This window comes from Mirounga angustirostris, unplaced genomic scaffold, assembly GCF_029215605.1.
Source record: "Mirounga angustirostris isolate CCGP_5_RB_7025 unplaced genomic scaffold, mMirAng1.0.hap1 SCAF_5, whole genome shotgun sequence".
NCBI lineage: Eukaryota > Metazoa > Chordata > Mammalia > Carnivora > Phocidae > Mirounga > Mirounga angustirostris.
In genome coordinates this window covers 128,263,316-128,278,878 of record NW_026991713.1, presented here as the reverse complement: position 1 = coordinate 128,278,878, position 15,563 = coordinate 128,263,316, and the positions used below count along the sequence as shown (strand labels likewise).

At 37.1% G+C, this 15,563-nt stretch overlaps 1 protein-coding gene across 3 annotated transcripts in view; it reads left to right on the top strand.

The window, feature by feature from the left end:
- The window catches only part of CDC123 (cell division cycle 123), a 58,905-nt gene that overhangs the window by 40,577 nt on the left and 2,765 nt on the right, over positions 1 to 15,563 (top strand). For 2 of the 3 annotated variants that reach the window (XM_054507364.2, XM_045874427.3), the window contains 4 exons: positions 3,151 to 3,226; positions 5,290 to 5,412; positions 6,806 to 6,834; positions 13,663 to 13,791. In XM_054507364.2, the coding sequence (XP_054363339.1) occupies positions 3,151 to 3,226; positions 5,290 to 5,412; positions 6,806 to 6,834; positions 13,663 to 13,791 (357 nt within the window). The remainder of the gene's footprint in view (positions 1 to 3,150; positions 3,227 to 5,289; positions 5,413 to 6,805; positions 6,835 to 13,662; positions 13,792 to 15,563) is intronic. The other variant, XM_045874428.3, reaches the window with a different exon arrangement.

Below are 15,563 nucleotides of genomic sequence, written 5' to 3'. Positions count from 1 at the left end.
ATACTTTATACCCATCATCTGGCTTAAGCTGGGTAAGCTTTTTAACCTGGTATATGAAGAAAAATAATCATCCCCAATTCTACCATTTAGGCCCAGTGGACCTTTTTATTTTTTTTGTTGTTCACTCATTTTACAAATTACATCAGAAGTTAGATTGAAAGGATAGTGAAAAACATTTTTAGAAATAGCAATAAGAATTCAAACATAGCAAACCCAAATTTGTATTCCATATTTTCCTAGTTTGAAGGTATATCCTCCCCCCCCGCCCCCATACGCCTCCCTGAAATGGGTAGTGTTCTTGGACTCAAATAACTACTCATCAACTGTTATGAGTGAATCTGATTCCAGGTTTCAGCTACATCCCTGATAGGCTCTTCCTTATCACTACTCCTGGTTGTTCTTGCACTTGGATCGTCAGAATGTAATACTTTTGAAAACTTTGACAGCTCATAATTTGTTGAAGAGAGTGGTCATCCTGCTCTATAATTGCAAAGCATTTGCATTTTTGGATTTGTAACACCAATTAGAAATAGTCCAGTGGTCTTTTTTAAAAAAAATTCTTCATTTAAAAAAAAAATTCATTGTTTGCTTCATCACCTTTGTATACACATGCTTTCAAAACTTGCCCACTGACTCTCTGTATCAAGAAATTTTTAGTGTGTTGAATGTATATTGGTATATCGTCTGTGATCATACCATGTTTGTAGAACAGTTCATTTACTATTTACCAGGCCACCAAATTGGATCTTTTAGCACTTATAATTGAGCTTTTTACATACCAGTTATGAAGGTTTTTTTGACTTAATAGCATAGCATGAGCATATTCCCAATCATTAAACATTTTTATAACATTCTTTATTTGTATATGTTATATTCATATCTATTGTTTCATTGAACAAACATCTATTAAACACCTGCTGTGTCTTATCACTTGGTGCTGGAAAACACAAAATGACAAAGATTATTTCTCGAGTCTTCCCATAATCTTTGAGATGTTATCTTTTATCCCCAAGATTCATTTTACCAGCAGTTTGCTCTTTTATTGCTTTTTTGGGACTATGCCATTATCATGTTAGTGCATAGGGTTTAAAACTCAGTTTTTTAAAAGCTCAGGAAAGTGATATTCTTAGAATAATTAAAATGAAAAAAAGTTGCAAGCAGAATCCTGTATACTGTGTATTCCTTCTTTGTGTATTTAAAAAGATATATACATGTGCTCCATGCTCATTTATTTGTAGATTACTTCTGGAAAGCTATATGAGTAATTGACAGCACTGGTTACCTCTGCGGAGGATAGAGGGACTGGGTAGGGTCGGGGTAGGGATAATTCACATTTTACCCTTTTGTGTTTTTTCAGTCAACCACACAATGTATGCGTTACTTGTCCAAAATATTATTTCAGTAAAGATTATGCAGATTTTCCAAAAAATTAATGTTAGTTTACAACAATTACTTATTTCTTTGTTGTTTAAATAAAAATTACTGTAGCCCTAAAAAACTATATTTGCCAGTATCAGCTTTTAATAGATGACAACTGTGTACATTTTTAGTTTTTTAGTTCTTCATTTAATAATTAGGTTCTTTTTAAAAAATACAGGGCACCTGGGTGGCTCAGTCGTTGGGCGTCTGCCTTCGGCTCAGGTCATGATCCCAGGGTCCTGGGATGGAGTCCCGCATCGGGCTCCCTGTTCGGCGGGAAGCCTGCTTCTCCCTCCCCCACTCCCCCTGCTTGTGTTCCTGCTCTCGCTATCTCTCTCTCTGTCAAATAAATAAATAAAAATTAAAAAAAAAAAATACAGCACATAGAAATCTTGACTAAGAGCTTACAAAATTGAAAATTGGAATCAGTGCATTTTAAAATCTTAGCCATATTTTAACAATATGTTTGTTTTTTTTTAAAAAAAGCAATTATCAAAAATTAAGAAGTACAAGAAAATATGAGGAACTTACCACCCACATATATCCTCAGTATTAGCAGTTTGGCATTTAACTTCCCTTTCTTGAAATAAGTGTATATGTGTGTGTATATACACACTCTCTTCATAAAATACCGTGCATACCGTTTTTTTTTTCACTTACAGTGTATTTTTCCAGTTCATTAATTATTTTTTTATATCAGGATTTTTAGTGGCTGTGTATCTTATATATTGACAGTTTTGTTTTGTAACATTTTTTAAGCACCTGCTAGGTATTACGTACTTGTGCTGGGAACATAAAGATAAGTAAGACCCAGTTCCTTGCCCTTGCTGAGTTGCTAGTTAGGAGGGAAGAGAGACTTGTATCAAATTATCATAGTACAACTTGGTATGTATGTGCATACTATAGAATGTTAGGTGCAAGAAACTGGGAGCACAGGGTATGGGAAGGGAGGATACTGAGCCCACTGGAGGTTATTCCAGGAATGGGGCTTAGTTCCATCTCTTAGGTCTTAAAGGGCAAAGAAGTATATGCCAGCATAAGGGAGGCTGGAGGCACTGGCCACTTATTACAATTAATACTTCACAGGAGTAGGACTGGTTTTCTCCAAAGAACATTTTAAAAACAGACTTGGAAGCATACATTTGTCAACTATAATATTTATAAAATTGTAGCAATTCAGTAATATAGGAGAATTTGTACATAATAATTAATTATAGTAGTAGAACCCATTTATGACTTGGGCCAGTTGTAGAATTGTTTTCCTTTAAAGTAGTGGCAAAATCATGGGAGGGTTATAGTGATTTTTCGTGATAAAATAATAATTTTATCAGAGTATTACACAGTGGTGCTAAGGTAGATAACTAGAATATCCTTTTATTTTTTGATATAGCTAAAGGGGTGAGGAACATAATTACAGGGCAACTATACACAATGATGACAGGATTCGCCTTCATCATCCTTGGATTTGTATATTATGTCAGAACTCTCAAAGTGATAAATAAATGACAAAGGTGCATTTTGTCATAAAGAATTTTAACAGCATTTCCCCCACTTACTAGACTAATAAATCTGTCCCCTACATCTCATGATAAGAATGGTTTATGATGCCTTTTCTTCCAAACTATTTGATATTGGCAATTATTAAAATATACCCTTGGCATAAAATTGTCTTTTAGACCATGAAACATTCCCTTGTTACATGGTTGTGTTACATTTTTCCTCTTTCTACAGCTTGTTCTTCGAAAATGGTGTGAATTAATTCCTGGGGCTGAGTTCCGATGTTTTGTCAAGGAAAACAAGCTTATTGGTGAGTTTTTTTTACCCATTAAAAGAAGACAAGATTTTTTTTTTCTTTTTAAGTTTATTTATTTTACTTTTTTTTTTTTTTTAAGTAAACTCTACACCACACATGGGGCTTGAACTCACAACCCTGAGATCAAGAGTCATGTGCTCCACCCACAGAGCCAGCTAGGCATCTCTAAAGTTTATTTATTTTTAGTAATTTCTTTCCCAGGGTAGGGCTCAAACTCATGACCCTAAGATCAAGAGTTGCATGCTCCTCCAACTGAGCCAGCCAGGTGCCCCAAGAAGAGAAGCTTTTGATGGAAGTGAATTTCTAGTAATTAGGAGAGGGTAGTAATCAGTTTTTATCTCAGATGCTACCTCTAGCCAATTGGTAGTGACGCTCTGGAATTCTATATTGATAATGCTCCTGAGGTCATATTCAGTTTCCACAGAGAAGTATCTTGTGCAGTAATCATGTCTGTCTGGATTCTGGAGATGAAAGTGATGGTCTTGGCCAATCCCAGTTAAGGCTATTTTCATGTTACCTGCTTTCTCTTTGGGACCTTCCTAAGAATTGTTAGCAACACACACTACTTATTTTAAGCATCATAAAAAGCCAAGTTTGGGGATCTTTATTTCTATTATTGGAACAGTGTTTATTATTCTAGCAAGAGGAAATATGTGGACAGATAAGTGCATTACTTAAAAAGCCACCCATTTTCTTCCTCTCAGATTATTATTTTGTTTGCTGTAATGTACTCAAGTTAAGTATTAAAGACCGTCTGCTTTTTTTTGTCTTTGCATGTTTTCCATGCAGTAACCAAGAAAAGCGTGATTTGAATAGAATCCTATCAGCACTATTTAAAATTTTTTTTTTAAATTTATTATTTTAAAAAATTATTTTTTTATTATTTTTTTTTTTAGAGAGGGAAAGAGAGAGAATGTTAAGCAGGCTCCACGCCCAGCGTGGAGCCGGATGCACAGCTCAACCTCACAACCCTGAGATCATGACCTGAGCTGAAACCAAGAGTCGGATGCTTAACCGACTGAGCCACCCAGGTGCCCCACATCAGCACTATTTAGTGAATATGATGTTGACATCTGTTAACTTACCTAAAAGAAACTTGGGGTGTTTGAGTTTATTGTTTTGCTAGATATTCCTGGAGAAACTACAATACAAGTAGAGCTAAAGAAGGAAGGCATATTGGCATTGATTAAGAAATAGGGTAGAAGCCCTTCTTTCAGAGCGGAAAACTTTCCTATGCCTAGAGCAAATTGAGGGAGTTTTTACAATAATCCCTTTAGTGTATTTGGAATAAAATCATCAAGTCACTCTGAAGAAAGGAATGTTTAGTTTTCCATGGCTTGAAAGATCAGGCTTGTGAAGGCAGGGTAGTATGTGTGCAGGAAAAATAGCCTATTTCTATGAAATACAATATGAGTTGGAAGACGTGGAATAGTTTAAGTTTCCCAAAGAAAAGTGGAAAAGAATACCAATTTGTAGAAAATTTGTTGGAAAAAAAGAAGAGGCAATTGACTGTGTACGCAGGTTTAAAACTGCTTCTTTCATTTTTTACATTATAAACGTATTTATGACTGAGTTCTTTCTATTGTACTAAATAAAAATATTTCTAAAGTAAGAATGCATGACAATATGGAACTTAGGATATATCTATCCATATGATTGGATAACTTTTTACAGCTGATAAGTTTTTTATCTCTATAAAATGCTGAATCATGTATTATGCAATATTCATCTGATTGGTCCTCTGATCTACTTTTTTTTTTTTTAAGATTTTATTTATTTATTTGAGAGCGAGAATGAGATAGAGAGAGCATGAGAAGGGGGAGGGTCAGAGGGAGAAGCAGACTCCCTGCTGAGCAGGGAGCCCGATGCGGGACTCGATCCCAGGACTCCAGGATCATGACCTGAGCCGAAGGCAGTCGCTTAACCAACTGAGCCACCCAGGCACCCTGGTTGTCTGATCTACTTTAATAGTTCTCTCAAAAAGACGTTTAAATTACATTTTGGTGTTTTTGAAAAGAATGTTACATAACAATGGATATAAAATATTTTCTTGTCAGGTATTTCTCAAAGGGACTATACACAGTACTATGATCATATTTCTAAACAAAAGGAGGAGATTTGCAGATGCATACAAGACTTTTTTAAGAAACACATACAGTACAAATTCTTGGATGAAGACTGTGAGTATTTTTTATTGACCCAGTGAAATGAAGTACATGATATTACTGAACCTTACTTCATAGTGGTGCAGATTTTTTTTTGAAGAATTTATTTATTAGAGAGAGAGAGAGTACCAGTGAGTGGAGGGGCAGAGGGAGAAACAGACTCCCCACTGAGCAGGGAGCCCGACGTGGGGCTCGATCCCAGGAACCTGAGATCATGACCTGAGCTGAAGGCAGATGCATAACCGACTGAGCCACCCAGGCACCCTGGTGGTACAGATTTAAAACTGGATTTGAAACACTATTTTTAAGCATTTTGCTGTATTACTATTTGGTATTACTGATGGTTGGCATGTTAATTTTACCTTATTTTAATCGGTCATTTTTTAATACTGAGGCAGTTATTTCTCATCATTTTAGATATTCATTTCAAAGGGTCTATCTACAGAGAACAAAATGCTTGTGTTATTCAGACTAAATCAGCTCAGTTGACTGATCTACTTTTCTGGATTTTTTATTTGAATGATCAGATAGTATCAGTTATAAGGTAAACATTTGTGACTTGTTTTTAAGAAAGTATATTGTATATGAAAGAGAGTTTTCGTGCATCCTAAAATCTACTCTGATTTCTACTTGCCAAACATGGGTTCTATGGCAGATTTGATTTTAAAAAAGATTAATCATGCCATAACCATAGCTAGATTTTATGCTTTCCTACTACAGATTTTACTGAAGTCGATTATTCCTCATCAAATGAGTTAAGTGATTGATGTTTTTTTCACTAGTACATATAATTTGTTTATAGTGGTGAATTCATTGAGATGGTGTGTTTGGTTTGAAGTTTTAAATACAATTGACCCTTGAACAACCCAGGTTTGAACTGCATGAATCCACTTATATGTGGATTTTTTTTTCCTGATACATGCAGTATAGGACCGTAAATATATTTTCCTTATGATTTTACTAATATTTTCTTTTTTCTACTTTTATTGTAAGAATACAGCATATAATGCACAAAATATGTGTTAATCGACTATTTATGTTATTTGTAGGGATTTGGGTCAACAGTAGGCTGTCAGTAGTTAAGTTTCAGGGAAGTCAAAACTTAAACGTGCATTTTCCAACTCTGCAGGGAAGTCAGCATCCCTAACCCCTGCATTGGTTAAGGATCAGCTGTATAAAGGATTATGGCTGAGGGTAGAAAAAAGGAAAATGAAATCGTATAAATAAAATATTGTAGGCTATCTTATCATTTTTAAAAATTTTGAGATTTGGAAGCATTGAGTTCTCAAAGTACTTACATTCTGCTATTTGAGTAACTAATAATAAGATTCATTTTAATTTTCAAAAGGAGGCTTAGATCATGAAAATAGTAGCTCATTGTTAACTTTGAGTTTTTTCTCCTTTACAGTTGTGTTCGATATATATAGAGACAGTAGGGTAAGTAACAATTATCTGATATGCTTTAAAATCAGGGCTTATAGAGTGTATAGCCATTATGTATGTGAGGGCCCACTGCTTAAAAAGTACTTTCTCAAACTAGCTAAGGTGTTTGAAAGTCACAATGGTCAAGAATCTCCCTTAACATATACTTAACATTGGGAGACGTATCTTCAATAGTTTTGTAGATTGGGGTTTATTAATTTAACAGATGATGGCTGCTTGATGTCCTGCTTTCCACTTTTGTCAGGGGTCTGGGCCTGCTTAAAATAGCTCAGTTTGCACACTTAAGTGTGGCCAGGAGTTTGTCTTTTGATATTTAGATAATTATTTTTAGTCAACTAAAAGATCTTTAGCACGATTGGAATCACTTTTATCTTTATACTGAAGATGAGGATTTGCTTATTCTTTAAATCTTACAAGTGACGGAAACTTGTGTAATGAAAAAGAGAACAAAAACCTGACTTCATTAATCCTAAAGCAGAGGTTTCATTATCAAGACATGCAATCTTTTGAAAAAAATTTGGGTCACTAAATGTCCTGTGATTAGTGCTTCTTGACTTAGCTGTTGAGAAGACAGTAGGTTTTTCCGAATATGTGACCATGTTTTCCAAATGTTACCCACGTATTTCTCATTCCCTCTCCAAGCTCATATCAGCCTCACTGTTGTGATGCTTGTGATAACTTTGAATCATTTTTTGGACAAAAGGATATGGCCCATATGGTCATGTCCCAAAATAACTGTTAACTGTTGACTTGCCTCTTTTTACCCAAAAGACATCACTTACTCTGTTTTCACCTCTATGTGTTCAAGGGTGAGAGTGTCTATTAAGAGCTAGAAAGAGGAGTTATAAATTGAGATGTGGTAAGGAAGAGGGATGTTACTTTGCACTTTCAGTCTAGTGGAAACAAACCTTAGAGAAAGGATGGGAAGCTGGTGTGATGGAATGGATAGAAACCGGAGCTGATCGACAGGAGCCGAGGCTCTGGTCCCTGCTCTGCTTCTGACCGATGGACACTGGCCACATCAGTCACTCACACAGCCAGCATTTATAGGGAGCCCGTCCTGTCAGATGCCATGCTTCTACCAAAAAGCTTTCAACAAGATGGTCTCCTGACCTACAAGGAGCTTATCTTCGAGACTTAAACATTCCAGGGAATTGGCCTGGTTGTAAGTGGAATCAAATCAGCCAATTAGTGAGTGAGTAAACCTAGCTTGTTACCCTAATATGCAGCTCAGAAGAACTTTATTTGTATTTAACTCAGATTATCCATCTAATCCTGTGAGGTATGTGTTATTCTCATTTTATAGATACTAAAACTGAAGCAGTTATATTTTAATGCAATTATATTTAGTGGCATTTAAAAATTTGGAATTTGCCAAGGTCTCTCAATGTTTCCCTGAAAAATGTCCAGATCTGCTTTGATTCACTATTGCTGGCAGGTCAGTACAAATGTGTAATTTGGTGAAAGAGTTACATAAATGTCTGAAGTGAAGTTGGACATGTACAGATGTAATTACTGCTATGATCTAACAGAACTGAAAGTAGTTGCATGTTTTTAAAGTGAGAACCATGCCAGTGTAAGCATGCTGACAGTTTCTGAGAAGCGATTTAAACTGTGATGTAAAACACATTTGTATTTACTTGGTGGCACTTGTATCATCAGTGTTTGTTAGGTACTTTGTTGAATATATGGTTTTATGACTATTGTAGAAAACGAACTCTTTATGGTGGTCTCTCATGTGCAATGGAACTGAAGTATGTTTGAATTTGGCAATATTTTGATGTGTCTACTTTTCTTACTGCAGCTGGGCAAGTTGACTCAGTGTTGATAGATTCTAACTATCACATATGTCAGAGATGGCCCACACATTCAGTAGGTCTGGGATGAGGCCTTGGTATATGTATTTTAAGGAGCTCCTTAAGTGATGACAACACAAAACTAGAATTTAGAATAACTATTTAAGAGACTTGAAAATTATTACAGTCTCCTTATGTATTCTTTTAGTGATGGCTATTGTTGTGTTACTAATTTCATTGCTCTAAGGACTAAACATTTCTGATCTTGAGTCTTTGATGTTGTTGAGATTGGCTTTGCAACTTGGCCACATTTTTGTGACTGTTCTATGTGTGTTTGAAAAATTACAACTAATGTGTGAAGTATTCTGTAGATGTTTGCTAGATTAATCTTGGTAATAATAATTGTGAAAATCTTTTTGTATCTTATGAATGAAATGATGTCTGAGGAGACCTTCAAAATAATACAGGTTTGAATGGAATGGATGGGATATAGATGTAATAAGATTGGCTTTGGGGTTCAATAAGATAATAAATACCTGAGTGACAGGTATTTGAGGTTCTTTATATTTTGTCTACTTTGTATATGTTTAAACTTTTCCATACAAAATTTTTTTTAACTCTAAAAACCATGAAAAAAAATCTGTATCTTCCCTAATTTTTGGTCTACTTAATTTATCAATTATTCAACAGGGTATGTTAAAATGTAAAATCTCCTGCTTTTGAATTCTGTCAGTTTTTGTGTTAAATACTTGAGGTTATGGTCTTAGACAAGAACATATGTTCATAATGGTTTTGTTTTCCCAGTGAATTCTTACCACTAGGCAGTGACCATCTCTATCTATAAGAATGCTTTTGTGGTTTTGCATTAAAGTATGTTTTGTCTGGTATTAATAGTGTTACTACAGTTTTCTTTTGGTCTTAGAATTTACCTTTTTCATTCCTTTTGTTTTTAGCTGTTAGGTTTTAGGTGTGTGCATGTATTTTGTAAGTGGCATATTGCTGGGTTTTGTTTTTTTAATCACTGACAATTTCTGGTTTTAACAGTGAGTGTAGTTTGCATATATTGTATTTGATATCTGAATGCTTTACACCTTTTTTTTTTTAAGATTTTTAAAAAATTTATTCATTTGAGAGAGAGAGACAGAGAGAGCACAGTAGGGGGAGAGGCAGAGGGAGAGGGAGAAGCAGACTCCCCGCCGAGCTGGGAGCCTGACATGGGGCTCAGTCCCAGGACCTGGAGATCATAACCTGAGCCGAAGGCAGACACCCAACCATCTCAGCCACCCAGGGGCCCCTGTTTTACACCATATTATCTTGAGTTTTCAATTTGCTTTTCTATGTTTTTGTTTTCTCCTTTCTTTTATATTACTGGTTTTTCTTTATTCTTTCCACTCTACCCTCCCCCCCCCCCCAAATTTTGAAGTTTTATTTTTTACTTGTTATTTTGGTAGTTATCATTAAATCTTTTATCGTTAAATCTTAATTGGCTATTTAATAAGTTCAAAAGTTAATCTCACTTCCTGTTGCCCTCATGATACAAGGACCTTAGAACAAATTCTCAGTGCATGTGATTTCTGATTTTTAGTTCTACTTTGTATTTAATATCCCTAAATTAGTCATGACTGTTGATTTTCACTTTCTTTGCTTACCAGTGCTTCTTACCACTGCTTTTTTGATCCAGTTTCTCTTTAGTAGTATATCCTTTAGTAGAAATTCCCTCAGCCATTGGCTGGAAAACTTGTTTAGCTTTCATGTATGGATGACAGGCTTAGCTGGGTATAGAATTTTTGGTTGACCAGTTCTGTTGTCTCAGCATATTGAAGACAGTGCTCCTTTGTTGTTGGCGGGATTTTTTTCCTTTTCTTTTGTCTTTTTTGAATACTTCCTAAGTTTAAGAATTCATTTCCTTTGTCAGTTGTGAAGAACTCTCAGCTATCTTTTCAAATGTTACCTCTTTGTTTCTGTCTTCTGTCCTTTGGAAATCTGTTTAGAGGAATGTTAGCACATCTCATTTTATCTTCATGTGTCTCAGCTTCTTGTTTTCCACCTCCTTTCTTTCCTGTACTGTGTTGTGTAACTTTCTCAGATACGTCTTCTGGTTCACTAGTTCTCTTTCAGCGGTGTCCGATTGGATACATTTAACCTTTCACTAAATATAAGTTGTATTAGCTATATTTTTTCATATCTGTAGGTTCCATTTGGTAATTTCAGTTCTTTGTATTTTTTTCATAGTATCTTATGTTTTAGGGTTTTCATTTCTTTTATTTTCAATCATTTAAAAAAAAAAGATTTATTTATTTTAGAGGGAGTGTGCACACACACAAGTGGGGGGGAAGGGCAGGAGGAGAGGGAGAGCGAGAACCCCAAGTAGACTTCCTGCTAAGCACAGAGCCAGATGTGGGGCCATGACCCCGAGATCATGACATGAGCTGAAATTAAGTGCCAGACACCCAACTGACTGAGCCACCCAGGCATCCCTATATTTTCAATCATTTAAAACTACTGAATTTTTTTGGTCAGAGTTTTTGAGAAATCATTTACACAGAGTAAAATTAATCCTTTTTAGGGTACAGTTCTATGAGTTTTGACAAATACATCCATTTGTATAACCATTACTACAATGAACATGTAGAACTCCATCACTGCCCCAAATTTCCTCATGACCCTCCCTGCACTGTAGTCCCTGGCAAACACTGCTCTGTAAAACCTACTGAGTTTTAAACTTTTTAGTTGAGAATATATTCACATTGCTCAAAAATTAAATCAACGTGAAAGTACATGTAGAAAGTCTTGCTCTTACCTCTGTTCCTCTATACGCCTACAGGTACGCTTTTATTAGTTTTTTATATATCCTTCCAGTATTTCTTGATGCAAAAACAAGCAATATACTTGTCTTTTTCCATCTTTCATACACAAGAGTTAGTATATGATATTACTCTTGCACTTTGCTTTATATACATTTGTCTAAAACATTGTATTTTTGGAGAGTTTTCTAGTTCTTACAATGCTGCAGTATTTAGTTTTGTGGATATACTATATAGTTTGTTTAGCCATTTTCCTATCGAACACATAGCTTATTTCTGGTCTTTTACGGACTGTGCTGTGAACAGTTCTGTATACATGGGGGTGTGTGTGTGTGTGTGTGTATCCTGGCCTGAGCTCTTTGAAGGAATAAATTTTGTGTTACTGGTCTTTATGCTTCAATGCCTGGTAGTGTTTGGTACGTAGAGATTTCTTTGGGCAGGTAGTGGGGTGGTTAGTTGTTAGGTATTAGGAAGGTCAGTGTGCCCACTCTTATCTGATGGATTGCGTAAAAACAGAATTTCTCAGGATGTCTTGTGCCTGAGATGTTACATAAAAAATATGTTAGAGCTATAAAATCCTCATCTTGATAGTTTCCTGCCTGATTATAGCTGGTTTCTTTTTCCTTTGTAAACTAGAGGATGCCTTCTGAACTACAGAACAAACTCTGCCAGCTATTAGTCCCAACAGTGGTGATCTGTTTTTGTTTTGCTTGTTTTTTATAGTATGGCATATTTTTAGTTTATAGAGCTCAGTATTCCCCTACTAACAAGTATGATAGGGTTTCCCTCCCCCCTTTTAATAAAGAGGTGGTTTTATTGGTTATAAAAACTCAAGTAGAAAGGGTTTGGAGGTTAGAAAATACCGTTTTGTTAAAGTAACATACAATATGTTAAAGACATCTTTGTAATCACCCTAAAGCAAAGCTAACGTCACACAAAGAAGTTGATTAATGGCTGACATTATTTCACACAAACACTGTACAAGTGGTTGTGGAATCTATGTGAGAAAACAGCTCAGGTGGCAAGAGTTATAGGCTTTCCCCTGGGTTGGGGGTAGTATATAATAGGCAACTTACCAAAAAATATGTGGTCCAAACTTTCTATAATGGTTTTTGGCTACTTACTAGATGTTTCTGATGTTTGAAGTTAGTCCTAGTAAGATGTTTCATCTTTCTTAAAATTGTCTTTTAATCCAGATGAGAAGCAGTGCTAGAGATTAATAATGCCGGCTCAGCAGTCTAGTTCCTTAGGTGGATGTAATTTTATACATTGAAATCTGATCAAGACATTACATATTTACCCAAAAAATTATCAACAGCAAAACGGTGTAATTTTATGAATGTTTCAGGAAGAAAAATCAAGAGGAGCAAAGATAAAAGTCTCAAGGAAACATTTACTAAATGTCACATGTATCTTTGTGATCAAATATGGCTTTAATCTCTTGGCAGGATTTCACAGATTCCCCAGGTCTGTTGTATCAGTGTTCTGTTGCTTTACGTACTAAGATGCACCTGATTCAATCAAACTCAGTATAACTAGTATAACTGAGTCTAGAACCTGTTCAGATTGCCTACCAGTACTCAGAACAGAAGATAGAAATTTCTTTTAAAGGTTGATATTTTTCATTTCCCCTTCAAGTGCCACAAGCACTATCATGCAGACAAAGCAAATATTACATTAAGATTAAAGAAAACTGAGAATTTTCCTGCGTTTTTCATGTGTTTTTTTTTTTTTTTTTTTTTTAAGGCCCCTTTTTCATCAGCCTCTCAAGGGTAAGGAAGGTGCTCGCAGATCTGCTGGCTCTTCCCTGCCTCCACCTAGCTTCCTCAGGCGAGATAATTGCAGACGCCCTTGAAAGCATTCCAGTCATGCTATTTTGGTGGAATTGTCCTTTCTCCTGCTTGGATTTTTGACTTAGAGTTCTTGTGTGATTTTAGGCAGGAGATGGCATATCTGCCTTTGTCAGGGCTTTTCTTTCCTAGGTCCCTTCTCTGAATGCAGAATGCACTGGCAGACTTCCCTCTGGATCTGGCACTCCTTTCTTTAGATAAGTGATCCTTTCTCAGCTGGGACCTGTAGGAACTGTCTTTGGAAATAAATTACAAGATTTTTAAGATTATTGTCTGGGTAAAATAATATGAAGACGATCTTTTTGGATAAGACAGATGACAGACTTGTTTGTTTTTATTCCGTGCTTACTAATTTTTCTGTCTGTACTCTAGGGGAAGGTGTGGCTGATTGATTTTAATCCGTTTGGTGAAGTAACTGATTCACTGCTGTTTACTTGGGAAGAACTGATATCTGGAAGAAACTTAAAAGGTGATTTTAGTGAAGGAGATGCTCTGGAGCAGGTAAGAGGGTAAAAAAGGATTACAGGAAACCTTGTAATCCATTAAATAATTGCTCACTTGTTCTTTAGGCACTAACACATATTTACTAATAGATAATTAGCTCATGGAGGTGACCAGAAAGAGTGTGTGCATTGTGATTCACCTGGAAGAACCTTTTTTTTTTTTAAAGATTTTATTTATTTATTTGTCAGAGAGAGAGCACAGCAGGGGGAGTGGCAGGCAGAGGAAGAGGGAGAAGCAGGCTCCCCGCTGAGCAGGCAGCCTGATGTGGGGCTCGATCCCAGGACCCTGGGATCATGACCTGAGCCGAAGGCAGTCACTTAACCGACTAAGCCACCCAGGCGCCCTCACCTGGAAGAGTCTTGACCCTGGGTCAGTTCATATGTTGACCCTGATCCTAGCCCCAGGCTCCTGACCCCTGAGAGAGGAAAACTGTACAGGTGCCCAGCCCGGGGTCTCATCATAGTCATAGTCCTAGTCATGACCCCATCAAGGGGGCCCTGCTGCAGTGTTTGCCTCACCAGCTTTCTCTTCCACCCATGGTGGCTTTCCACACCTCTGTGTAACCCCTCAGACCTCCTTGCCCATTATCCCTTTCCTCCCCTCAGCAGATGATGCCACATCCTTCTTCACAGGAAGAGAATCCTCTGGTGCGAAATGACTTCATATAATCGTCCTCAAACCTATGAGTGTCCCTCTGTCCCTCCTCCTCTGTCTAACAGTTGCACCTGCTCAGCATGTTCCTTACCGTCTCTCCTGATACCTGTGCTGCCAGTCACTCCTTCCTGTTTCCGGTTCTCTTCTTGTCCACCGGCCGGGTCTGTGTTCAGATACCTTCTGTCTGAAGAGACAAACCTCCTTCAACCTCATGTCTTCAGCCAGCAACTCTCTCTGTCTCCTCACCTTCACAGCCAAACTTTCTTTGAACAACACCATTGTGTTGCCCTTTTCTGCTTATAAAAGTAATACATGCCCATTTTTAAAGAGCATTCTGAATTACCTGCAGTCCTACCACTTTGAGAACCATGGTTTATATTTTATAAATCGTATGTGGTACACATTATGGTATGTATAACATGCCTGTATACATACACATAAACTTTTAAAAATAAATGAGTTTGTACTACATATGTATTATCTTTGTGTTTTTTATATCTTTTAAAAAATACTTTTATTTTTACAAGTCATTTAAAAAAACCCAGAAAATTAGAAAGAGGCAAGACTTGGGGCGCCCGGGTGGCTCAGTTGGTTAAGCGACTGCCTTCGGCTCAGGTCATGATCCTGGAGTCCCTGGATCGAGTTCCACATCGGGCTCCCTGCTCAACGAGGAGCCTGCTTCTCCCTCTGACCCTCCCCTGTCTCATGTGCTCTCTCTCTCTCTCTCATTCTCGCTCTCTCAAATAAATAAATAAATCTTAAAAAAAAAAAAGAAAGAGGTAAGACTTGAAATCCTACCATCTGGAAATTGCCATCCTTACCCCTTCAGTTAACCTTGTCCAGACGTGGGTATACACACGTACTTTTACACCCATGGGATCATACTAGCTGCCCTCACGCTGTTCTGTACCTGCTCAGTGGCTGTACAGCCTCACGGCCAGCTTCCTCCTCCGGCCGCCCCTCCACCCGCTGCAGTGAGCCTCTGGCCCTGCCGCTCCACGGAAACTGCTCTTGGCAATGGCTCTGCCGGCTCGCCGCGAGTGCCGCTGGATGAGGCACGGCGGCATTTGAACGTGTTACCCTCTTCTGTGTTTTCACCGCACATCTTCTCTTGG